General features: G+C 35.2%; 3 protein-coding genes across 3 annotated transcripts; 2 read left to right on the forward strand and 1 right to left on the reverse strand.

Moving 5' to 3' along the window:
• Positions 1-366: 366 nt before the first annotated feature.
• On the forward strand, positions 367-1,926 carry LOC113708767 (peroxidase 5-like). The gene is made up of 2 exons (XM_027231363.2): positions 367-701; positions 1,030-1,926. The coding sequence occupies exons 1-2, from the start codon at positions 474-476 to the stop codon at positions 1,804-1,806; spliced, it is 1,005 nt and encodes a 334-aa protein (XP_027087164.1). The 5' UTR covers positions 367-473; the 3' UTR covers positions 1,807-1,926.
• Positions 1,927-15,540: 13,614 nt separating this feature from the next.
• Positions 15,541-20,672, forward strand: LOC113708766 (isopentenyl-diphosphate Delta-isomerase I). Its single transcript, XM_027231362.2, has 6 exons — positions 15,541-15,937; positions 17,470-17,525; positions 18,116-18,207; positions 19,507-19,609; positions 19,695-19,832; positions 20,216-20,672. Exons 1-6 carry the CDS (start codon positions 15,633-15,635, stop codon positions 20,467-20,469), a joined length of 948 nt encoding a protein of 315 aa, XP_027087163.1. The 5' UTR covers positions 15,541-15,632; the 3' UTR covers positions 20,470-20,672.
• A 142-nt stretch (positions 20,673-20,814) lies between these two features.
• LOC113708765 (UDP-glycosyltransferase 71K1-like) lies at positions 20,815-25,579 on the reverse strand. The gene has a single exon (XM_027231360.2). It carries the CDS (start codon positions 22,428-22,430, stop codon positions 20,994-20,996), a length of 1,437 nt encoding a protein of 478 aa, XP_027087161.1. The 5' UTR covers positions 22,431-25,579; the 3' UTR covers positions 20,815-20,993.
• Positions 25,580-25,678: the final 99 nt, after the last annotated feature.

Below are 25,678 nucleotides of genomic sequence, written 5' to 3' on the forward strand. Positions count from 1 at the left end.
AAAGTTGCTTTTGTATAACTGGATGCACACATCAGGTAAAAAATTGAAGAACGTAATCAGGAGAACGTGATGATTGAAGAACGTAAAAACTAAAAAATGAAGAGAAAAGGGAAACTAATGAAGATGTAAAATATGTTTTAAGGGCGTTTGGATGGGAGAGAGCACAGGTAAATGTTTAATGGGAAGGCGGCAGAAAACAGTGCAAAGTCAGAAGCCTGAAGAAAACTTCAAAACTCTCGCATCATTGGTTCTCAACAACTACGCACGCCTTGCATTTCCAAGCAGTATAATATAATCATGCATGCAGGCGACCTTCTAAAATCTCTCTGCCTATAAATCTCCAATAATCTACTCGAACTGCATGTATCCAACACTTAGCTCAATCTTTCATTGTTAAAGGTCTCTGGACATTACAATCTCTCCCTGTCTCAAAAAGACAAACATACATAACCACAAAGTGACTAGCAAGCACAATGAGTTCTTCGACTTCCAAATCTGCTCTACTTTTGATGCTCTCGTGTTTGATTTTCATCGAGTTTGAGTTCAGTCTGGCTTCCCCACTACTTAAAGTCGGGTTTTACAACAAATATTGCCCTCCTGCTGAGGCAATAGTCAGAAAAGCTGTTTACGAGGCTGTGGCTAGCAATCCAAGAACGGCTGCTGGGCTCATTCGGATGCATTTTCATGATTGCTTCGTCAGGGTATCCTATACTTTCAACCCTAAATAATATCAGCATTACACTATTTATAATTTTATCGTGCAAATGCCATGTCAACGTGTTGTAACGGATGAAAATTACCCAAACCATTTATATGGAACTAATTGTCAATCTTATTTCACATTCAGCAATTGTTCAGGCTATATATATGTTAAAGTTGTTAACAATGATCTGGAAAAATTAATGAATGAAGTTACTCAACTCACTTGACTTGTTATTGTACCGTAATTCTAGCCAAGATATATTCACCAAATCTAAGTCTTTGATTGTTTTAAATCTTCAATTGTTAAGCTCTGTCATGACAATTCAGGGTTGCGATGGTTCTGTGCTGCTAGACACAGCTCCTGGGGGCCCTGCAGCTGAGAAAGATAGTATTGTCAATAACCCAAGCCTTCATGGGTTCGAGGTAATTGATGCAGCCAAAGCCGAAATCGAAGCTACATGCCCCAAAACTGTCTCGTGTGCGGACATAATAGCATTCGCTGCTCGAGACAGCGCCCTAATTGCTGGAGGGATAAGCTATCAAGTGCCTGCTGGACGTCGCGATGGCAGTGTTTCTTTGAGTGATGAAGTTATACAAAATCTTCCTGCTCCTTTCTTCAACGTCACGCAACTCGAAGAAAATTTCGAAGCAAAGGGATTGTCCCTGGATGAAATGGTTACGCTTTCCGGTGCTCACTCCATTGGTGTTGCACATTGTTCTTCCTTCTCAAACAGGCTTTACAACTTTAGTGCTACTCATCCTCAAGATCCTGCGCTGGATCCCGAATACGCAGCATTCTTGAAAACAACTTGCCCTCCTCCAAGTAACAGTGGCACCAGTAACCCAACTGCTAATCTTGATGTTTCAACCCCTTTTCGCCTGGACAACAAATATTATGTGAACTTGAAATATCATCGTGGGTTATTGACATCTGATCAAACATTATTGAGTAGTCCCTCGACTGCTAAGCAGGTTTGGTACAATGCAGTATATGGATCTGCCTGGGCTGCCAAATATGCTGCTGCAATGGTGCATATGGGTTCCATTGATGTGCTGACTGGTAAAGTGGGGGAGATCAGGAGAAATTGCCATTTCGTGAACTGAGTTACCACTTGGCTTTGCTCAAAATGGAATTGGCCCGAAGCTCGAATTTGTGTGTGTGTGTGTGTGTTTTGGCTTATTTGTTAAGTGATTTCTCAATAAATTCAACTGTGATTCATCTTCTTTTTTATTTTTTTTGGGCAATTTCATGAAAATCCTGAATTGATGTTTCTTGTAAAGAACAATTGTACCGAATTCAAGTTCGACCAAATTCACAATGAACGTGTCTTTTGTTTCAGTTTTCCTCTTTTTGGGGTTTCTTGGTTTATTTGATTGGATTAATTAGCTCACAAACTCTTACACTTGAACCAAGACATGGATGAGTACCAATTCACAGACATTTCTTGTTTCTCTCTCTTGAACAATATCTTTATATGCTATTAGGTCCAAAAGATATCTCATACAAAAAATTTTTTTTTAAAGCTATAAACATATGATAACCAGCATACATGCATTTGGTTCCAAAATCATGTCAAAAAATATATCTCAATTTACAAAGACTATATAACTGGTCAAATCTTTGAAATCCATGGCTTCTTGACTTGGATTTTAGAAATTTCTTGAAGGAACTGGCTGTATGAGATTAAAGTTAAAGATTTGGGATTCAAAACCTCTTTGTTCTATAACTGGGTCCAAAAAGGTTAAATAATAGATCAAGGGACCTGATTCACCTGAACGTCCATTTAACTAATGAAGTTCGAGGACTTGAGGATGAGGTTTTGAATACGAACCAGATGGAGTAGGTTTAGGACCAGAGGAGTAATTTATCCTGATTAATAATTATCGTTGTGATGATTAATTGAACATGACATCCAGATTGCTTGTCCTTTACCCTTGGTTTTTCCTGCTACTTCGTTTACCTTTGTCTGGCTTGGGAGATGCAGAGAGGCTGCAAGTCCGGGAGCTTTCTCTGGTTTTGTATTAGATAGACAAATGTTCCTTGATAGGACAATAAATATATCGATCACAGATACTGTTTTATATACCTAAAATAAAATGTGCCAAATTAATAAGTTTCTTATGACTGTTTTACTCATTGATTATATGATAAAGTTTCTTGAATCAATAAAGTTGATAAGCTTTTTGGAGTCCATTTTCCATTTGGCTTAGACTCGAATGTGGAATCTATTCCTTAAGACTTTCATCATTTCATCATTTAATGCAAAGTTATTGTAATTGGCTGGTATTATAATATTGAGAAAGTAGCAAAAATGGTCATTAAAGTATTAAAAATTTTCTTGTTTCATTAGCTATAAAAGATTTTTTTTTTTGTCAAAATAGTCAATAAATTAATATAAAAATGGGTAAATAATAAAAAAGTCCCTTGTTGTAAATCTAATATATAGAAAAACCCCCCGTGATTTCAAAACGTACAAAACGACACTTCATACTTCGAACTAAATTATAACGGTGACGGAATCCGTTAAAATTAACGGAAATGGCTTATTGGAACCTAAAAAAAAATTTTTATACCTAATTTTTAACAAACATACATGTTCTTCTCTTTAGCCCCCAATTCTCTCTCTCTCTCTCTCTCTCTCTCTCTCTCTCTCTCTCATGAAATAAATGATTTTGTTGAGTTGTCTTTTGCTTAGTTATATCAAGGCATTTTTGTCATTTCGTCCGTCCCCGTTAAGTTTAACGGATTCCGTCACCTTTATAATTTAGTTCAAAGTATGAGATGTCGTTTCATATATTTTAAAACTACGGGAGCTTTTTTGTATATTAAATTTATCACATAGGGGTTTTTTTTTTTTTTTTGTTTTTTACCATATAAACATACATTTTTTTGTCATTCAACTAATAAAACATACATTTTTGGTAATTCAACTGACAAAAACATACACTTGAGGTAAAAAAATGCAAATTTTAGTAGGTTAGCACTGAAGGGGAGAAGCTCGGGAATCCAGCTCATAGATGAGACATTAGTCTTAAAGCTGGCTATGAGCAAAGCTGTAATAGTACATTAATGGAAGAAGATGGGGGTGAAAGTACAAGACAGGCAGCTTCTCAAGCACATTTTTTTCTCAGAAGGCTCAGGATATTAGATTAGCAACATTGGTGGAAACATTCGTCATTTAAATTTATTGTTTCAAATGTGCTCTTTTTGTTTAGTAACTACGAATAAGAATCACATGAGTTATAAGATTAGCTGTTATGCGTTGAGCATAATACAAAATGAGGAACTATTGATTCCTCAATGCTCAAGTACACTAAATAATTGTATAGCCTGATCAAACCTTTACTCGCAGTTGCACAGCTTTTGAAATCAATAGAATTAAGTTATCGGATGCAATAAAAAAAAATAAAAAAGATTAGCTCAGTTTCGGTAAAAAAAAAAAAATGAAAAAGATTAAGATATGGTTTCGCAATTGCACTTATTTTCAAACCAATCTTCAGGCTCTTTCTTTTCTTCTAATACTATTTGTCAAACGATGACTATAGTCCTAAGAAAGCCCATTTCGTGAAATCATCCAGAAATTTCACTGGAGGCTGCAGGCCGAGGACCAAGGCCGAAAAGGGGCCCTAGACACGCACTAGCAAGCCTTTCCACTCAACTGGACATGCAGAATCTGCGATCGCTTTGGCAATTAAAACTCAATTTATAATCAAACCAGTGGTAACCATTAATCTGCAAACTTAATTTGTTGGGCTACAACCTCAGGCACATCATTCCTTTTTAAGGACCTGGAAAGCATTTGTCATCCTGAATGGAACTCCAAGCCTGGATATGTTTCTTGACTAATTATCTTTGATTAATTCCTAATTTTGGATGATTGCCAATTGGAGAGTGGACCAAGTGGTTCTCAACCAACCAAATAGTTCTCAACCATCTTGCACTTGCTCACTAAAATTTTGTAGCAGTATCGTGCAGGACGCACCAGTAAAATCTGTTGGGAATATTACAACGAACCGGCAAATATTGTGACAAGAATTGGCTTCAAATCGTGATAGAATATTACTTTCCTTTAGGCTTTATTTGTTTGATATAACGTGCAATAACCTTAGACAAATATCCTTTAGGATAAAATGAAATTTATTTATTTTAAACTCTTGCACAAAGTAAGACAAACCCTTTTGAACTAAAGAGTATTTTTTGAGAGAATTAAAAATAGTAGGAAAGTGATATGCTGCACTCTACTTGACCTCTTTATATAGAAGAGATTGTTTAAGAAACAAAAGAATTCATTAAATATTTGTATGAATAGATTTAAAGTATAGTGTACAAATTTGTACACTTTAATTCATGCATCTCATGATCCTATGATCAAAGACATGAATCTATCCTTACATTCAAGAATCTCCACATACATGAATATATATATATACATTCAAATTCATGAATGAATATACATTTATTATAATATATGTACATTTTAGAATCATTCATAATACGCTACATGAATGTACATCAAAGACATGAATGAATATACATTGATTATAATGTATGTACAATTTAGAATCATTCATAATACAATACATGTATGCACATCATACAAATTTTGAGAATTGTCCAACAAAATCAAGAGATTGACTATTGCAAGTTTGCAACCCCTTAAATCAAGAGTCAATATGAGTTGGTAAAAACGGACTATTTCTTCGTAAAATGTCATGTATACGAATCTCGTTATCAATGTGGCGACTGTATTGATGAGCGGTGTATGGTTCTGGATGCATTCCCTGATTCATGATGGTAACAAAAATTGAGTCTATTCAAATTTTTTTGTTACCAACAAAAGAAGAAAAATAAAAGAGAGTCATTACACAATTCCATTGTAAATGACTTACGTGTAAATTTAAAAAGGCCAACAACAATACTTATAGAGAAAAAGAGAATCTATGTGTAAAAGTTAAACGAGCCAGTGATATATGGAACCACATCCGCTGAGGAATGCGAAAAAAAAAAAAAAAAGAAGAAAAAGAACCATGAGAGCGAGTTAGAAGAGATGTTGAAAAAGAGTTTAAAACGGTAACAAAATGAGAAATGGTAAAAACTAGGGATGGCAACGGGGCAGAGTTGGGGCGGGGGAGCCTATTAGTTCCCCCCGTCCCCCGCCCCACCCCCGCCCCGCCCCCGCCTCCCGCTCCCCCTGCCCCGCCCTGCCTTGCCCCGCTTCCCCCGCGGGGGCACCCGCGGAGTTAATAAAATTTTATTATATAATTTTATTATAATTAAATTTTAATTAATAATCAAGTACTAAAATATCAACACATCACCAAATTATTATTCATTGTAATTTTACAATTGAAACTCATAAAAACAATCAAACAGAAGTTATTTAAATATAATCTAATATGATGAAATAAATATAACTAAAATAGTCAAGTTTCACTTTTAGTACAAATACAATCACTAATTCATTATTGTGTTTGTGCTTTTTTTTGAGAAAAAAGTGTTATTCTATTAAGTGTAATTAGAAATTTAGTATAAATGTATTAGTAAATTTAGTATAACTAATTAATAAATTCTATTAATAGATATGTATAATTATTCATATAATTGATAATATCAATTATATTACATAAACTAATATACATTATATAATACATCTAACTAATTATATCATTATCATAAGTTTATAACTAATTAACTTACATATTATATATAATTATATATATATTTTTGTTTTGCGGGTGCCGGGGCGGGGGATGGGGTGGGGGTATACTCCCCCGCCCCCCGCCCCCCGCCCCCCGCCCCCCGCCCCGTTTTTAAGTGGGGGAAAAAAATTCCCCCCGCCCTGAGAGCCCCCCGCGGGATGGGCACCCGCGGGCACCCGCCCCCGTTACCATCCCCAGTAAAAACTTGCTTTGCCCTTCTTGTATATGCCAAATACATCTAAAGCCATCTACCTCACCGAATCTTGCTTACAATCCAGTACACTTTATCTAATTGTGTGCAAGTGTTGTTCCAGCTCCATGTTTTTGAGGGTAAAAAAAACGACAACGTTTTTGAAAAGGACGATAGGTTCTCATTAGATGCAGTTAATCCCCAAAGCAGGGAGTGGGCTCTACAGGCACCAGTACCACTCCAATTTTCAATCTCTTCACAAGCACAGGAGGACCAGCAAATAAAGAACAAAAACTCTTGAATACAAGCCAGTGCGAGCTGATAATACTGACATCAACCAAAAGCAAAATTACCATATCAGTATATTACTACAATGCAGCACAACCATGCAGAAACGTCCATAATCACCATGTCGGCTGCCCAAAAAGGATTCACAAAAATGGAAGCAGTAATCCTGTAATAATATCTAAAAGGGCCTACAAAATTTGTGGATGATAAGGGAAGATTTGTGCAGCAAGAATATGTAGAGGGTCCACAATCTTTTTTCTTTAGCATAGAGTAGATGATATGGTGCAGACGGACAGAAAGATCCGTGGACTGTTAAGGGTTGATATTTCCAGCTTTCCTTTTCGTGTTAGCTACTTTTGTACACGAAGAAAGCTGATGAATTTCATGTTTTACCGACAGAATTCTAGATCCCAAGTTTCCCTAGAGATCGAGCAATTATTTGCAGTACACTGTCGAGATGTTTAGCTTGAAGGATCATACCAGCACACGAGAGGAATATGTAATTCAAAGACTCATTGGGATTCTCCAATCTATTAGCTATATAATTAAGAAATGCATGCATGAGGAGAAGCTTTGTATAGTTTAGATGAGGATAGAAAGAGAGCCCCACCCCATTTCTCTATTCTCTTGATGAATGCTCACCATTTTCGAAGAATTCACAAATGTATTGCACCTAATGGGTATTTTCTTGGAAAAAAAAAAATTAAACATTCATCACTTAATTTGAACCTAATGAAACCTGCATTACACCTACTGAAGACGAGATCTTAAAGGCTTTCTAAAAATTGATAAAAGATGACTATACCACCAAATTCAGATTATTATGAGGCAAGCAAGATTCATCTTCGTTTCATCCTCCTAAAAGCTTTAAATCTCGCAGAGACGAGGCAAAAGTATTTTGTCATGTGAAGTATCACTTTTGACCAGTTTAGAATGACTACGTGCTTCCCCCCCTACTTCTGGCTAGCAGCTCCCTCTCCGTATTCTTAATAGTAGGTATTTCAAAAATTACATTAACTTCTTTGAGATTTATTATCTTATAACATTTAAGTCTAACCAGTAATTAAAAAATGATACTAGGGGAGAGAATATAATTTGATTCCTCCATTGTCCCTCATCTACTATATTATTTAGTTAATCTAATACCAACATATATATTAAAGAAAAACGCTAGAATTTGCTACTTTATCATCAGGGATCAAGATACATATAGCTAGCATCACAAAATAGTATATTATTCTATGTATTTTATTTAATGTAAGATCCAAATTATTCTTTTTAGTTATAGATTCATTGTCAAATATGATCAATAGTAAATAATTAAAAAATCCAAAACCAAAACATTACAAAAAGCAAACTTTAATACCATAAAAATCTCAACAACTAATCTGAATATGTTGATAAGAATATTTGTGATGCTAAAGTTCTTCACACCCTGTAATTAATATTTTGGTTGCAAATTTTTTTGATGATTTATTGTTATTTATGGTTGGTAATAGGTATGCAACTAAAAAAGTAAATTGGATCTTGCATTAATTGAAAAATATAGAATAATATACTATTTTTGGATGCTGTATGTGATTTGACCCCCTAATAATAAATACCAAGTTTTAGAATTTTTCTTTAGTGCGTGAATTGGTATTAAACTAACTAAATAATGTAGTAAATGAGAGACAATAATGGAATCATGTTATTTTTCTTTTCATAATATCATTTTTAATTACTAAATTGGGCCAAAATGTTACAAGATCAAGAGAAATCATTTTGAATTTGTTTGGACAAAAATAATTTGGTTTGCAAAATTTATTCTCACAAATTCCAATTACCTTTTTATCTTTCCAATTACCTTTTTATCTCACATACATCACATCACAAAAAATGTTACAGTAAATATCTCAAATAAATCATCCAAATAAACTCTTATCCAAACAAACTCATTATAATCTTCGAAACTTGAAGGGTGGCTAGTAAAATAGTCGCTCTAAAATTACCACCCCCATTTCCTTTTTTTTTTTTTTTTTGAGAAAAATGCAATTTTGGTACCTGAACTTTAACGCACGAGCGATTTTAGTTCCCAAATTTTGGACGAAAACAAATTTAGTACCCAAACTTTTAAATTTTGAACATATTAAGTATCCTTGATAATTTTTTCTCAAATTATTATCGGAAAAAGCCACGTGACAGTCACCCCCATTTCTTTCCTTTTTTTTTTTTTAATCAACCATCAATCAACTTCTACGACCTGTTCCTATGTATGACGTGATTCATTGATTACAATCTAACGGACCATTAGCTGCGGCGTTCTCTGATTGGGTAGTCCAACTATCCCCTATTTCCAAATTATCGCCAACAAAAATGTCAGCCTCAATTGCTCGCCTACCAGAAAAATTCGGCTCACTCTTAAAGGCTGGAAACAAGAAATTGACCAGGTTAGGTAAGACCCATATAATGTCAAAACGATTCGGCTCACTCTTAAAAGGCCGGAAACAAGAAATTGACCAGGTCAGGTTGATCCATAAAATGTCAGAACGATCCTGCCAAAGTGGACGAATAGCCTGAGTGATTAGACCAGGTTAAGCCCATCATTTCCATTATTTTCTTCCTGCAAGTGACTGGCCGGTTTGAACTTTGAATAATTCCAAGCGCAACGTTTCTGGCATTATCATTGTCAAACCCGAAATACACAAGCATTTCTTATGACTATAGGTTTCGTGACAAAAATGACTTAGATTACTTATTTTGAAATTGCTACGGCCGCCGCCAAAGTTGTTAAGAGTAGGACTTTTTTTTTTTTTTTCTCCCTTTTATCCACATAATAATTTATACTATACACCTATTCCTACTTTTCGCTAAGTAAAAGGGATAGATCCAAATAGATTAATAGAGAATTTGAAAGATACTGAATCGCCATTGAACCAAACGAATGTCATAGCCAGTGAAAATCCAAAAAATCCTGAATATAAATACAAGTTAAGAGATTTGATTTCTTGATAGCCAATTACTCCGGAGGTAGTTGGTTATGAAGGAAGGAATAGGACTAGGGAGTGCACTTTAGTCGGCTCATTATTGTCAAACTGCAACTCGACGGACAAGCAAATATGGTGGTACATTGACCTTCATAAAATGGAAATGTGAAGTTAGTCCAAATAAGAGTTAGGTAACCACCGACCCGAAACTCGGTAGCCACTCTTTGAACCGAAAGTTGTTGGTTCGAATTTCACTTACAGTAAAAAAAATTCAAATGTGGTGCCAGGGCATTTTTTTAATCAAGTTAAATTTATATGCCTGCTAATTTTTTATATAGCCCTTTTAGACTTTCATTCCTATAAAATAGGATAAATTAAGATATAAAAATATTATTGTTACAGTAAAAAAAAAAAAAGATAAAGAGTTAGGTGTCAATTTTATTATCAGCGTTATAACTTTCTTTAGAGAACGTGTCAATTTTTTTGTGATTATGCCCACATCTAAGTGTGTTGCATTAATTTGTTTGCTGAGCGAACGTTTAGTTCATCTCTGCATTCTCTTCTTTGTGAATTTCTGCCGTTGTCCTCTCTTGAAAAAGCAAACAAAATATGCTGCTTTTTACCTAGTGATGTTGAGCATCAATTAGGAATTTTACCTCGTTTCATAGGAACTTTGATAGTGGGAAAATATATATAGCTCCTTCAAACAAATTCATTATTGTCAATCGCAAAAAAATTGTGATTAAATGTTAAGTGCAGTACGTGATGAAGAATAGCAAAAATAAATAAATAAATATTATTTTACTTATATCATAAAAAAAAATTTCGCTTATCTTTTAACCTGACATGTATCACATGATAGTTAGTACTTCAATATATATATATATATTTTTTGAAATAATCTCCTGTCCAAATACACTATCAATTGTTTTTTAGATATTTTTCATATTACATTTGTAGATAAACAAAAAAAAAATGTTGTAGATTTCTATTTGGATCACAGTTTTTGAAAATACTCTTTTGAATTTTATTATTAGGTAACAATTCTTTCATAAAAAGCTATCTAAATGGTTAATAGCAAAAAAAAAAAAACAAAATATGCAGTAATTATTGATTAAGCCAATCATTTAAAAGAAATTACCATGTACTACTCATATTTTCATCATAAATTAATTAAAAAATAGTTATTCTTGCCTTACGCAAACTAATATTTATGTAAAACTTATATTTCAACCAGCTCAAGCAAAATCCCTCATTAATTAGTCAAACCAACAGTAACAGTTATAATTGTCTCTTCTTATAGCAACTGTGTTTTAGTCTCTGAAAATGTGTAGAAAACGTTGATCATAAAAATTTGCAAATGCATGCGTCTCGTGTTCAGTACTGTAACACGCAGAGACAAAAGCCCCCTCCCCACTTGTGTCACGATCCATCCTCATTTTTCAACAGCCAAAATAGATCCTCGTTTTTTGTTTATTCCTATGATCTCTAATATCCCTCCAGATTGGATCAATTTCATGGTTTCTAATGTTCCTCGTTATTCACGAGGCATTGGGCACAAGAAAATGAGCCGCATAAGTCTCAACGTTCCTTCCATCATTACTCATTCCTTCCATCAACGAGGCATTGGATGAATGTCACATTATTTGAATTTGAATTTAAACACCAAATTATATATATATATGATATGCATCTAAACTCGCTAGTGTATACACTGTCAGTATATAAAAGATTTACTCGTAGATTTATGCATTCTAGCCTCTCGAGTTTAACTTCACATTAGAAACATACCCTTTTGTCACTCACTTTTTATGTTACTAATGTACCCTAATGGAGATAACAATCGCATGTATGTCATTAGAACATATAACTGCAGCCCACATCGGAAAATGATTGTATTTAGCACTCTAAAATTAGTCTCTAGCTCTCCATCCCCTTCCATGCTTTTAAAGAGAGGACGGAGTTGCTAATAACATCGCCCCACATATCCTATTGTGATTATCGAATTTTAGGTTGCAATTACAATGTCACTTTATGTTATACCCAAATTGCTTCGAACTTTTAGTTTTTTATTTCGTGATTTGTCTATGTGAACTTCCTTTCAAGATTCTCTTTATTTCATCTTGTCGTGAAAGTTCTATGCCTTAAATTGTGTGGTTTTTGTAATGTTTCATTTATATTTTCCGTACTAAAATACAATTCGACCAGCTCATATATTACTTATACACATATACAAGATAAAAGCTAAATTTGTCATTTATGAGTTTACATCGGATGCCCCCACGGGTTTAGCCACATGGTAGCAGCGTTTTCTTGGGACATTCAAGTCTCGGGTTCGAAATGCCCCCACAGGTTTAGCCACATGGTAGCAGCGTTTTCTTGGGACATTCAAGTCTCGGATTTGAAACTGCACTATGGGGACGCTTGTGCACTTACCGTGTCTTGTCAACAAAAAAAAAAAAAAGAGTTTACATCGGATAGAAGAAATTGCATGCAGAGCCCTGTGGGACTTGGTAAATTTTGTTGCCCTCTTGGTGTCTTGAACGGTTTGATGCGTGCTTCAATCGTGGAATAGTGCAAATTACCTGCATGCCAACGATTGGAATTGAAATGGGGATAAAACCAAACTCATAGAACAATATACCCATCATTTTTCTTTGGACAAAAAAGAGAGAGAGAGAGAAGGAAAAGGAGCAAGGATGAAATAAAGAACCATTTTTCTCGCCGACCTACGTAGTGATCTAATCTACCAAACGCCAATCAGAGGCTACACAATTCTGGTGCTCCCCGGCCCACTTGCTTATTAAGTGCATCGGCTGTTTTTTGCTGGTGATGTGATTTCCAAAATCCCCCCCCCCCCCCCCCCCCCGGGTTCGATTAATTTCGTGGTGTCCTCTTTTTTTTTTTTTGGAGTGAATATGGTGCCTAATTCTCCTCGTGGCGCACGAGGCATTGGCAGAAGCAAATATTTCAATAAACATTTCAGTCAATCATGATATTTTTTAACGATAGAGACGAATACGAGAAATCTTAAAATTAAGAATCTTAACACTCATTTAATTTAGTTTGTTTTTTTTTTGATAATGTAATTTAGTTTGTTTGTATCCCTTAAATCGCATATCGCTTAGAATAGACAATTAATACTTATAACCCGTCACATATAGGTGGTATTCATAAAATATGACGTACACGACCATATATTAGTTAGATGTTCTTTGAAAAAAAAAATTGAGATATCTAAATAAGAAACATACCTATACATTTGCTCTTTCACTACTCTTGTTTCTTTTGGTAATTGTATCTTTGAGGAGATAAGTGAGTTTTATTATTACGTCCTTAAAAAAGAGAATAGCCTTAATCCTTTCTCGTGTCACGCTAAACTCCCTAATTTAGGCCTTGTTTGGATTGCTGTTTTTCGTCGAAAAATTACGTTGTTTTCCGTGGTGACATTTCTCTGTTACTTTTTTCCCTCACATACATCAAATCGCTACAGTATTTTTTTCATAAAAAATCATAAAAAATATAATTCAAACACAACCTTAACCTTTTTTTCCAAGAACAAGAAACGTGTACGTCTTACACGATCCACAGGATCAAAAATAGGATGGAGGATTTAAAGGAGCTCCTCTCTAGCCAGCGGTCCAGTTGTTGGTTGGCTCACGCAATTGGACGTACGTATCTCGTCCATTTCTTGTCATTAAAAATTGGGCACCTGCTGACGCAGAATCGGGCGCCTGTTCCTGTTGGGACAAACATCCCAATTGATGTCTTCTTCAATCAACTCAGAAACAGGTTTAGATACAGATAAATTTCGCAGTTAGTCTGAAAAAATTCACATGCACATGATGCCCTTGTGAAAAAAACAAATAGTTTCCCGTTGCAGTCCGAAATTGACATCCACCCATCATGTATGTCGTTGGGAACAATACAAGGGGCATAGGATCCTCTGAAATTGAACACAATAAAAAAAAGAAATAAGGTTGTGTTTGGATTGCATTTTTTATGATTTTTCATGGAAAAATTACTGTAGCGATTTGATGTATGTGAGAAATAACGGTAATAGAGAAATGTGATTACGGAAAACAACGTAATTTTCCGACGGAAAGTTGCAATCCAAACAAGGCATAACATTTCTAATTATAAAATGAGGAGTACGAATATCAATTCCCTTCATTTCCGCTTAAGTGTTAAAACGTGTTAAACTTAGATAATTGTCTGAAATTATGACCGAAACCTAAATATGATTCTTATGAAGCATTTGATCATAACATAGAAATTAAACAATCCATATGTAATGATATTCAAAGTGGTAATTTTGTTTTTTTTTAAACTTTAATTCACGTTGTGTATTTATATACATCTTTGAAAAAGTGTTAGTGAAGATAAAATAAAATTCATAAAAATGAATATATTCCCACCATTTTCTTTTGACGAACTGAGGCGGCGGGGGAATAAGCTAGGATGAGAGAAAAAGATTCCCCATTTATAATTGTTCCCCCTTTGACAAAAAAAAAAAAAAAATTATAATTGTTCCCTCTTGACAAAAATAAATTTATAATTGTTCCAACCTATACATTTATTTATAATTGTCCCCACCTACGCCTTTAAACTATCAAAGGTCTACCTACAGCTTTTCCTACTTTCTCATCTCTATCTATGTTATCTATGTAGGAGGGGGGCAGGAACGCTTGCAAGATGCAGCTACCATGGCTAAAATTTGAAAAAATATATATATATATATATATAAGATTCAAATTATATCTTGTACATATTTTTTATCTTATGTGTAAAGTATAAAATTTTATTTTATAATTAAACGTTATTAAAAATAAATTACATCATATACATATAAAGTTACATCTTATACATTTTGTATAAAATCAGGTCGTACGATTCTCTGGTCAACCGTTCGGGCTCGGTGTACATCTCTGTACGAGTATTATTGACCAGGATAATTCAGAAACATTCCTTGAGGTTTCTAATAATTTCATCTAATACCTTTAAATTTTTTAATATTGCGCATAACTCCCTTAATCTTATCATAATAACCTTAGAATATCAATATTTTTCATGCAATAAAATAATATGACTCCTAATCTTGCGCGCATGAATGCGCATTTCACACAATTAGACATGAAACGGAAACAAAGACTATGTTCACTCATGGAATAATCAATTATGTCATAAACATATTTTTAAACATATTAAAAATTAAGTTTTGCTTAGAGGATCTAAAATTGAATAAAAGAAGATGTGGCCGAAAGGTGTTTAAGAGGGATAAGGCTGATGTTGGTACTCCAATATTTGAAAGATAAGGCGTCGTATTAATGCAGTTGGTGAGATTTTTTTGAACCTAATGGTGCCAATTTTCTTTTTATTTTCACTTAGATTGAGGTTTTAGAATTCAGGAATTGATGATGGTGATGGTAATGGAGATAGTGATATTATGATTTAGGACGCGAGAATATGCAAGGTTTAGAATAGTAGAGATGAGTATTGAAAATGAATTTGTGATGTCGTACGGTTAATTCATTCAAAAATTTTGACCATTGAATAATTTTTGTCATTAAAATAAGAACCTAAAAAGAGGTATGCATAATTTTCAAAATCTCAAAGGAGCCAAAAGTGAAATTGTCAAAAAACTCGAGGGAGGCTTCTGAAATTGCCCCTCATTTATATTCTGACGAACGGCCAGGTAGGCGCCGAGCCACCTCCAACCTCCCACCCAACAGACTTTGGCCTTTTTCTTCGCTACAAAAGCCATTCAGAAAGAGAGAAATCAGAAAATGTCTTCCACATTCACCACTCCTCGTTTTCAAACCATCCTCAAGAGGATCTCACTCTCCTCCTCTTCCTCCTCGACATTTCCAGTCCTCAGATCTCATTCCCCATTTTCTACCTCCTTCCTCAAACAAACTCTCCCCGCTGCCGCATCACCTCTCTGTCGGAGCTCGCTGTCTTCTTCTTCCTCCTCCTCGTTCTCGCGCATGTCCGCAGTTACAGCATCCACCAGCAGCTCCACAGTCATGGGTGATGCAATTGCTGATGCGGCAATGGACGTCGTCCAGAGACGCCTCATGTTCGAAGACGAGTTAATAACCTTCTTCTTATTTCTTTACGCCTGTTCCCTTTAACATTTTGCCTTTTATGTGGTCTCCGGTTTGCCTGCGAGCGCGGAAGTTGCTTCGGATGCTTTTTTTTTTTTTTTTTGGGTTCTAATATAGCTTCTCGAATTTTTTAAGATCATATATTCGTGCTGTGTGGACGTAAGTCTTACGATTTTCATATGGCTTAGTTAGGTCAGTTTTGAGATTTTTGATTTGAATCCGTGTAAAGAGGAGAGGAATGGCATCATCCGTTCATTTTGTTGTCATTGTTGTTTTGGTTGTGATTTTATTAGAGTGTTTTGAATTTTAATTAGAATCTCCAACAAGTCTTTTGAAAAAAAATTTAAATTTCTTGTCTTTCACGAATAAAAGTTAATGAACAGTCTAATCTGTGTTTGGGTTGAAAGTGGTGAATTAGGTTCGCAGAGATTTTGTCGTTTGAAATTTCTTTGTCAAGGGGAAAAAAAAGGATACACGGATCCGTGTTGATGGGACAAATCTGAATTGACATATGCTACTTTGAAGACGGGCCAAAAAAGTAAAGAAGGAAATGAAGCCCTTCTTTGATTTCTTTTCTTGACCTATAAACCAAATGGAGCTAAAACTTTACTAATTTCACTCGAGCAGTTTTTTTCCTCTAGGAGGAAGTTCTTTTCTTTACATTATTGCTGTTCTTCATGATTTATGTACAACGGAAGAAATATCAAATTTGTTTGGGTGAAATTGGTTTTATGAGCTCTTCCTGACTCGTGAATATTCCCAATCTGAAGTTTGTTAGGTGATTTGTCCCAGTATATAGAAATCAGCGGTTTGAGCTAGACACTTTTAGAGTGCGTAAGGTTATTATACCATTTTATGGGTTAATATGATGAAATATCAAGTATCCAGCATTTTATCTTTGGAAAAGAACTCTTGCAAATCTGACTGTAAAGTCTCTGCAGATTTCTGTTGTTCTTTTTTGTTTTTCTCACTCTTTGGAAATCTGAATATGGTTAAGTGGACAGAACGATACTGGGCATATTGATCATTCCTGATGGTTTTGTTTGTATTGTGTACGATAGCTGTTTACTGCTTACTTTTCCTCTACTGCAGTCGGCTGATATTTTTCCCCTAATCGTTGCTTTTATTTTGTTTGAGCTTTAAGAAGGACCTCTTGTTTTGCTTTTTAAGTATTCTCAGACAAAAGTAGCCTTTTGTCTTTCTAAAATTGCTTTTTCAAGAAATATTTTCATTGTAACGCTACTTTAAATCGTTAAAGCAAATGAGAAAAGGCATGTTGTGAGATAGAAGTTCTTATTAACATATTTGGTGCTCTGATTTGATGAAATGCCTCATCAACATGATGGCATGATGTGGACTAGTTGTGTTGAAATTTTTAATTTAAAAAATGAAAAATTTTCCCAGTTTATGTCAAAATTTTGAATGTGGATGAGTTTCATTAACTTTCAATTCCCATGCATCCCATTTCTTTCTGTCTCAGTGTTTTGACCCAATCGTATGATTCTTGATCCTGCAGATGCATTTTGGTAGATGAGAATGATCGTGTTGTTGGTCATGATACCAAATATAATTGTAAGTTGGTGCTTTTCTTCATTTTACTCTCTCTCTCTCTCTCTCCGCCCTCTCTCCCTGTATCACATTCACCTGCTAAATCTAGATATTTATGTATATTTGGATGGTTCCAATTCACTGGCTAACAATAGATTTCCGGTCTTGCCAAGTTGATTCTGTGTCATTGTTTGTAACCATGGTTTCATATGCTTCAGAAATAGTGCTATGTTCTCATCACTTTGTGGCAAGTATGGCTTACCGTCAAAGCATTAGCATTATTTTGGTTTGTTTTGAGTTCCAGCTTCTTTAACATTGATCCTAATTCCCTCTTATGTTCACTTTCTTGCTAATATCTCATCACATGGATAATTAGTAGTTACTCGAGATCTGGCAGTCCAACAAAATCTGAGATGTCATCTCAGTCATATGCATTGTACAAAATTTAATTGCACATGATGGGCTTCTGAAGTCACAGAAACTTACAAAGCCTTGTGTGGAGTAGTTTGAGTCTGTATGATTAAGATTTTGTTAGTTTCACATACTATGGTGTAGGTTAAGGATGCTTTTACGTTATCTGGACAATTAAAATATGGTAGTTTTTTGATATGCAGGCCACTTGATGGAAAAAATTGAATCTGAAAATTTGCTGCACAGAGCTTTTAGTGTATTCTTATTCAACTCAAAGTTTGAGTTACTTCTTCAGGTATGCACTGCAAATGATGTTTGCTGGTTCATGTGATGTAAGAGTCAATTGGGACTTGTTTTCCCTCTCCATTTTCAGAACATCTTTGACATTGCATTTTAAAAAATTTAGATTCCATTTAATGTCCCTGTTCTCTCCTGAATCCTGACTTTTAGAGACAATGTGCCTAGTGCCTCCTTAACAATGTCTCAATGGTTATAGTGGGTCGTTGTTATCACTCATTTCATGAGTATTCAGGGACCAGCATACATATTACATTTATCAATTGTAATTTACAAAATGACGACATATGCTGCCAAGAGGTGAAATCCTATATGCACTTGCCTCCTTACTGATTGTACCTGAGACTCTCACAGACAATAAGCAATAATTCTATTCATGTGTTCGATCCATGTGTAAGTTAAGAATCTTGCCAGATTGCAAGGCGGGCTACAAATGATTATAAAATTTCCATGGAAATAGGACTTTTTTCTCCTCATAGTGGAAGTAGGATACATACTTGCATGTGTTGTCAGTTATTTTCATGCAGAAAATAACTTCTAAGATACTCAACTTCATGCTCATATTATCTGAAAGTTTTTACGTGCTTAAAGAAAGAACAAAATTTGTTATTTGCTATGTGTAATCATGGAGTAGTTGAGCTTTGACTCGCATTTAAATGAAAAGAGAGAAGCATGCAATGAAGTTAGAGCTCAAATGTTACTTCCCAGATCCTGGGATCAGGTTTCTTACCTGTGGTCATCCATCAAGAATGCATTGTATAATGCGAAAATTCACATAATCTTAAAAATCTAAAGGTGGTGATAGCAGGTGAAACTATACAAGCTTTTGGTAACATAACACCATTTCAGGCATTTTAGTTAAAATCTTGCCAAATATTTTAATCAGTAAAGATGGGCTTCCTCAACTGGCAGCCTTGATTGGAAGTATTGAGAGATCTTGGAAATCTGATAAGGATGACGTTTATAACCAACCAAGAGCTGGCCATTGTGAAAACTCTAGTCCTCAAACAGTATCTATGCATCATTAACAATTCAGGTGCTTTAATTCTGTTCTACCATTTCTTTGGAACATCTTTTGGGGTTGCAATCCTCTCTTATAAGGGATACAGTTATATCTTAATGTGGTGTAAACAAAGGTGCTTACGTTCAGCATGTTCTAGGACTTTGATCTTGTGCAAGTATTAATCCATTTCATGACTATACCTAAGTATGCTGACTAGCATTCCAGTTCTTTGCTTGCTCCATTTGTCCATTTTCGTCTTCACTAGGCCTTGGACTAAATATCTTATTTTTGCAGCAACGATCTGCAACCAAGGTAACTTTTCCTCTAGTATGGACAAACACCTGCTGCAGCCATCCACTGTACCGTGAATCAGAACTTATTGAAGAGAATGTTCTTGGTACATCTATTGTTTATTTCTAATTGAGATGTGAATTTGGCAATTCAGCTTTTTTCTCAATCTTATGTATGTAGTAACTTCTTAGGAGTGAGGAATGCTGCACAAAGGAAGCTTTTGGATGAGCTGGGTATTCCAGCTGAAGATTTGCCAGTCGATAAGTTTACCCCTTTGGGTCGTATGCTTTACAAAGCCCCATCTGACGGGAAGTGGGGAGAGCACGAACGTAAGAATGTTTTTATAATAACGCTTAGCATGTTTGATCAGTCATTCACTCTGTGAGTACATGTAGTATGTTTTGTCTACATTCCACAGTGATTTTCTCTGTCCAAGTTCACCATTTTTATTGCATCTGAAGTGTCGCATCAAAATATCCTAATGCAGTAGATTAACTGGTGACAAGCTTGATTCAGAGGTCTATGTTCTCTTTCTTAGAACCATCTCCTTTTATTGGGGAAGTTTGGCTCGTGTAACTATTCGAGATTTTTTTACCTGATTTTCTGCTTCCTCAGATTTTGCCTCGTGTCAATCTGTTATTCAACCAGCCACTGCATCCTTTTGTTTCTTACAATTGTGTACTTTTAGTAATACATCTCCGGTAACTTGCAGTTGATTACCTTCTCTTCATTGTTCGGGATGTCAAGGTGAATCCCAACCCAGATGAAGTTGCTGATGTGAAGTACATCAATCGGGAGCAGTTGAAAGAGCTTTTGAGAAAAGCAGATGCTGGTGAGGAGGGTCTCAAGCTGTCCCCTTGGTTCAGACTGGTGGTTGACAATTTCTTGTTCAAGTGGTGGGAACATGTTGAGAAAGGGACACTCTTGGATGCAGTTGATATGAAAACCATTCACAAGCTGACTTGAGCTGTTAGCTCTGGTTCGTGACTAATAAGTTTGAAGGTGTGATAACTGTAGGAAGATGCACAAGGCTTTACATTGCTAGTTTATATCTTTTTCCTGTTTCAGGCTTTGAGTAAGTTTAATAACTGTACGAACTGTATTATATATGTTTCTTGATTTTGTATGAAACAAAAAAAATCACTGAAGTTTCTGTTGGCTTTTCGCAATTTCGAGCGGTTTTGAAAAGTTGGAACTCGTTTGATTTGTTATCCTGAAGCAACTTGGTTGCTCTACACGCAGATATGTTGAATTAGACTTTTGTGTTTTTCAACAATTGAGGTGTGGCATAAGCTTTTGTGGGGAAAACACTGGACGAATTGGGGCTTTTGAACAGATTCCCACTCGTTACTCGTTGAGTTTTGACACTTAGAAAAAGCATCTTAATCTGGCATCTATTCTATTACAGACTAGGAAAGGCCAACACCCAAATTGGGGCTTTTGATACCTTTCAAAGCGAGAGCTACTTCAGAGCATACGTGAATTCTTCATCATTTCTTTACCACCAGCACATCTTCGATAAAGCGTCCAGCTGAGAGGAAGGAAGAGCCTCCATCCTTCAACGCCTTCCTACCAGTCTCCCCAACCTCCTTGACTCTGTTTCTTACAGGGTTTCCAGAATCCATCAGAAGTCTTATTGCCTTCTCAATTGCATCCGCCATTACAAGCTTATCAGAACTCGTAATTCGGTAATCTAGTGTCAATTCCACTGCTAATTCCAATTCCTTTACCAGCTCGAATGCATTAGATTGTTGCTCAGCATATATAGGCCATGTAGCAATTGGTACACCATTCCACAAGCTTTCCAGTATGGAATTCCACCCGCAATGAGACACAAAGCCTCCAACTGCTTCATGGGCTAACACCTCCACTTGTGGTGCCCAACCACACACCAATCCTCTGTTCTGCGTCCTTTCCAGGAACCCTTCTGGGAGGATCTCCGAAAAATTGGTATACTCAGCCGGTTTTACTCTCAAGTCCTTCAGCGGAGGTGCCTGGATAGACCATAAGAATCGATGCCCGCTTCGCTCGAGTGCAGTTGCCATCTCTGCAAGCTGGGGTGGCTCAAAACCGCCCAGGCTTCCAAAGCAGAGAAACACCACAGTTGAAGAGGGCTGGTCATCAAGCCATTTCATAACCTTTTGATCAGACTGGGAATGCTCTTGAAGCTCAAGGTTGAGCAGAGGTCCAACTGTGTAAATTGCAGCTGATTCCTTGCGGGATTCCAGTGACTCAATCGCATGAGGTTCTAACTCTGCAAAGGTGTTTATGATGAAACCCCTCGTCTCTTTGAACCGTGTGCCATGATGTAGCATTGATGAATAACCACCATTTTGTTTATCAAACAGAAAAGATGGTAAAACCCTTGAGGGTACCGGGTTGGCATAGACTGGAATAGTCGAATCAGGATTGGAAATGCTAAATTCAGTCCCAAGTTGGGCATGCCGAGTTGGGAGATAAAGCAAAAGTCCAAGAAAAGCAGCGCTAGAGGGGAAGAAAACGTAGGAAGGAACGCCAAGCTCATTTGCCACATCTATCATTGGGGTGGAAAACAAATCAACGACTAGCCCGGCAAGTTTAGTGCTTGGACCTGACACAACATGGTTGCTTATAGCATCTTTGACGAGGGATTTGTGCTTCTCTATGTGAATGGACAGGAAATTCTCAGCTGACTTCAACAACTCTGGAGGTGGTGGATCGACGTGACAGAGATGAACGAATCGAATATTAGAATTGGAGGCTGCGAATTCTTCAATGTATGAATCAAGGTTCGGAGGATGTGGGCGCTTTATGACCAGAACGGTTATTGAAATTCTTTCATCTCTTTCAAGAAGCAGCTTTGCGAACTGGATGGTGGATACCATATGACCTCTTGCTGGTGCAGGGACAAAAACTAACTCTGATTTCTTCATCTCTGGAGGATTCATTAATCCTCTTTAGCTCTATGGAAATTGGAAACACTTCAGAGTCTTAGAAGCGCTTTGCATCCTGCGGCGATGATAACACGACACACTTCCACAGATTTTGGACGCAAGCAAAGCAATCATGGTCTGTAAAAACTTACCATGGCTTTCTGGCTAAGCAAATCTTATCTTCTGTACACATGGCCTGTTAGAAATCTTATCTTCTTGGTGTGATATCAACTTTTTTTGACTTTCCAAATGCGCCGTCTTCGCACTCAAGAGGGCATCATCATGACATGATTTGTCCCGGAAAATTTAGATATGCGTTTCATTGGTGGCTTTGTTTTTACTCAAATTAAAAAACCAACCAAACATGGACTCAGGGAGGAATAAATAAGTAGTTTGATGTAAAAGCATACACTGAAGTCAAACAAAAGCTACGTGTATATGTAGAAGTCCTTCTGTAATAATGACCGTTGTTGTCGAGTAGTAGGTGTGTGTGTGTGTTCTTGTCGTGGTGGTGGTTGTATACTTCCTACGGTGAATATTTGTAGATGGAAGCAATTGCATATTTTCCAGCACTTTGACATACGCAAGAAAATATTCACCGTAAGAAGTAAGTAATTAATTTAGTCGACATAAGAAATCTTGTGTTTTAGTTCGCAATGGATCTTCTGTTCCATATCCTGTGCCACTCTCTGTCCTACTTTTTATTATATTACTATTTCTCTTTCATAAATATCATATTTTAATTTTTTTTTTGTTTTCTTAAGATCTAATAACTATTAATTGAGATTAGAGATTTTAGTGTATATTATTCAGGAAGAGAAATATTCTACATATTCATTCTGTGTAAAGACAATAATTCATTGCATTATTTTCTTCCTCTTCTTGTTATCTATCTTGTCGTTTGTTGAACTATTTTATAGCAATTTTCTACTGTTATGGAAGCAATGTTTCATTGAACTCATAGTTGATTCATCCATAGTTTTCTCCATTTTTCAACCTAGTGTTAGGTTCTACTTTTGTTATTTAGTTATTTTTTTTTCCTTGCTCATTACCTTAACTTGATACTTTTTAGAAGTAGCTACAATCATATTTTCAACAATAGAAGAAAAATGTATTATTATATAGGTTCATGCCTTAGTTTAAAAAGCTTGCCAGCAATATCCTTAATTTTATGATTTACCAAATTTTATTAAATTTTGATCAATTGGCACTTAAGACATATTTATTGGAGACATTAAATCGATAAAGCAAAAAAAAAAAAAAAAAAAGAAGAAGAAGAAGAAGAAAGATTTCATTGAGTTTTATGTGCTACCATGGATAGTGTTCTTGATATGGTAAGCCATAGCATAGTAATTGATTAGCTAATTATGTGGATTGTTTTCGCAATCTAATTGACAAATTTCTTGAGTTTGAATTCATCCATACTTTGTAACCAAATAGTTCTTGTGCCGTCAAATGAAATGGCTTCTTAATGTTATATTATATTTACCTCAGAAAAATTGCTTGCTAATATTTGCTTAATCATAATCCTATTCAAGAGCCCTAATCCCTTATTTATTTATTTTTTCCTTTCCTACATGAGAAGATCTATATATATTTCAGTTCCTCTTTGCTAATGGATATGCTTTTCATTTTACTTGCCTCATTGCACAATTATTCACATATTTCTTCTCCATGGAAGATTATTGCAGCAAAAGATTATTACAGGTGCTGAGTTTTACTTAGTATTTCTTTCTAGAATTGCTGCTAAAGGAAAAAAAAAATGCTGGTAATTTCTTTGTAAGGTTATATATGAGTCATTGCCAGAAGTAGAACCAAATTATTCTTGTATATATTTGCTATGAAAAAATAAAATTACATTTACTCTTTCTAGAAAAATGTAAAAAGTAGTTCAATGAAAGGGTTTTTTCGTAGAGTGTCTAACTCCAATTTTTGTTAAGTTTTACGAATAAAAGACAGCTAATTAAACAAAAAAAAAAAAGAAGAGAAGTACTTCATAAACTCTTTAAAGTACTAAGATTGCAGATTGATTTTCACTTATTTAACATACAAAAATTCTTAAAATATGGAAACAACAAATTGTTGGTTTTTCAAAAATATTTTAGTAACACATAAGACAAATAAAGAGATCTACACTGTGTTTTAAAACTCGGACCGGATCGGACTGGTCGGTTTGACCGGTCGAATCGAGAATCGACCAAGTGTTCGGTCCGAGTCATGTTTAAAAACCGGATAAGTAAAAATTCGGTCAAAAACCGGATTTTCCGGTTCAAACAAATTTTTTTAAAAAAATAAAATTCAAACTTTTTCAATATTATGTTTTGACCCCTAGATTGTTCAAAATTATTAATATACCTCAAATATTTCATACTTTATCAATATTTTCTTAAATTTTGGTATTATATTTCAATTAAGTCCATAATTTTAATTCTAAACTTGTTAATGCTCATTAAATAATATAAATTGTTACTTGATTGTTCTAATTTCTTTATACTTTCTTGTTAAATATATTTAAAACATCAAATATATATGAATATACCTTTATTAATATTAACATGTTATTAGGTATTTTACATATAATATTTTAATTTTTGAATAATTTTTATTTATAACATCATCCGATTCAACCCCTATCGAACCCGATTGAACTCATTGACCCCTGAGTTTGACCGAGTCGATACCTGGTCCGGTTCTGAAAACATAGGATCTAGACACTATCTTGTCAATCTCTCTTGTAGATGTGTAAAAGTTTAATGTTGCTATGCTATTAAAATGTTTAGCCCAATATGTTCTAAGATTTTAAAAAGTTTAGAAAAGCTCAAGATTCAAGCAAAAGGTCATGTAGATTAATTTTTTTAGTTGCAAATGGGTTAATTAAATACAAAAATATTCAAATGCATATGTTTCAAAAGTTTACAAAATGAAGCACTCAAACATTTTTGGAAGAAATTTGTTCTCATAGTTTTGACCTTTCTGTCCTTTTACTATTTCTTATTCTTTCATATTTTAGGATTTTTAGCTATCTTTTTTGCCTTCGAGAAAAATCTAAAGACACAGAGCCTGAAACCCATCCTTAGGCGTACGTCTAACTTCAATTAGGAAACTACACAGTCCAACGTACCACTAACTCCATATCTTTTCATATTTCTCTTTGACTTTCATCTTATTTCTATCCATGCACGACTAACTTTACTACTCTCACCAGCCATCACAAATCTTCTCAATTTGTCTTCCTCTTTTGATTTGCCTTGTGTTTTCAGTAA

This window comes from Coffea arabica, chromosome 9c (assembly GCF_036785885.1).
Source record: "Coffea arabica cultivar ET-39 chromosome 9c, Coffea Arabica ET-39 HiFi, whole genome shotgun sequence".
NCBI lineage: Eukaryota > Viridiplantae > Streptophyta > Magnoliopsida > Gentianales > Rubiaceae > Coffea > Coffea arabica.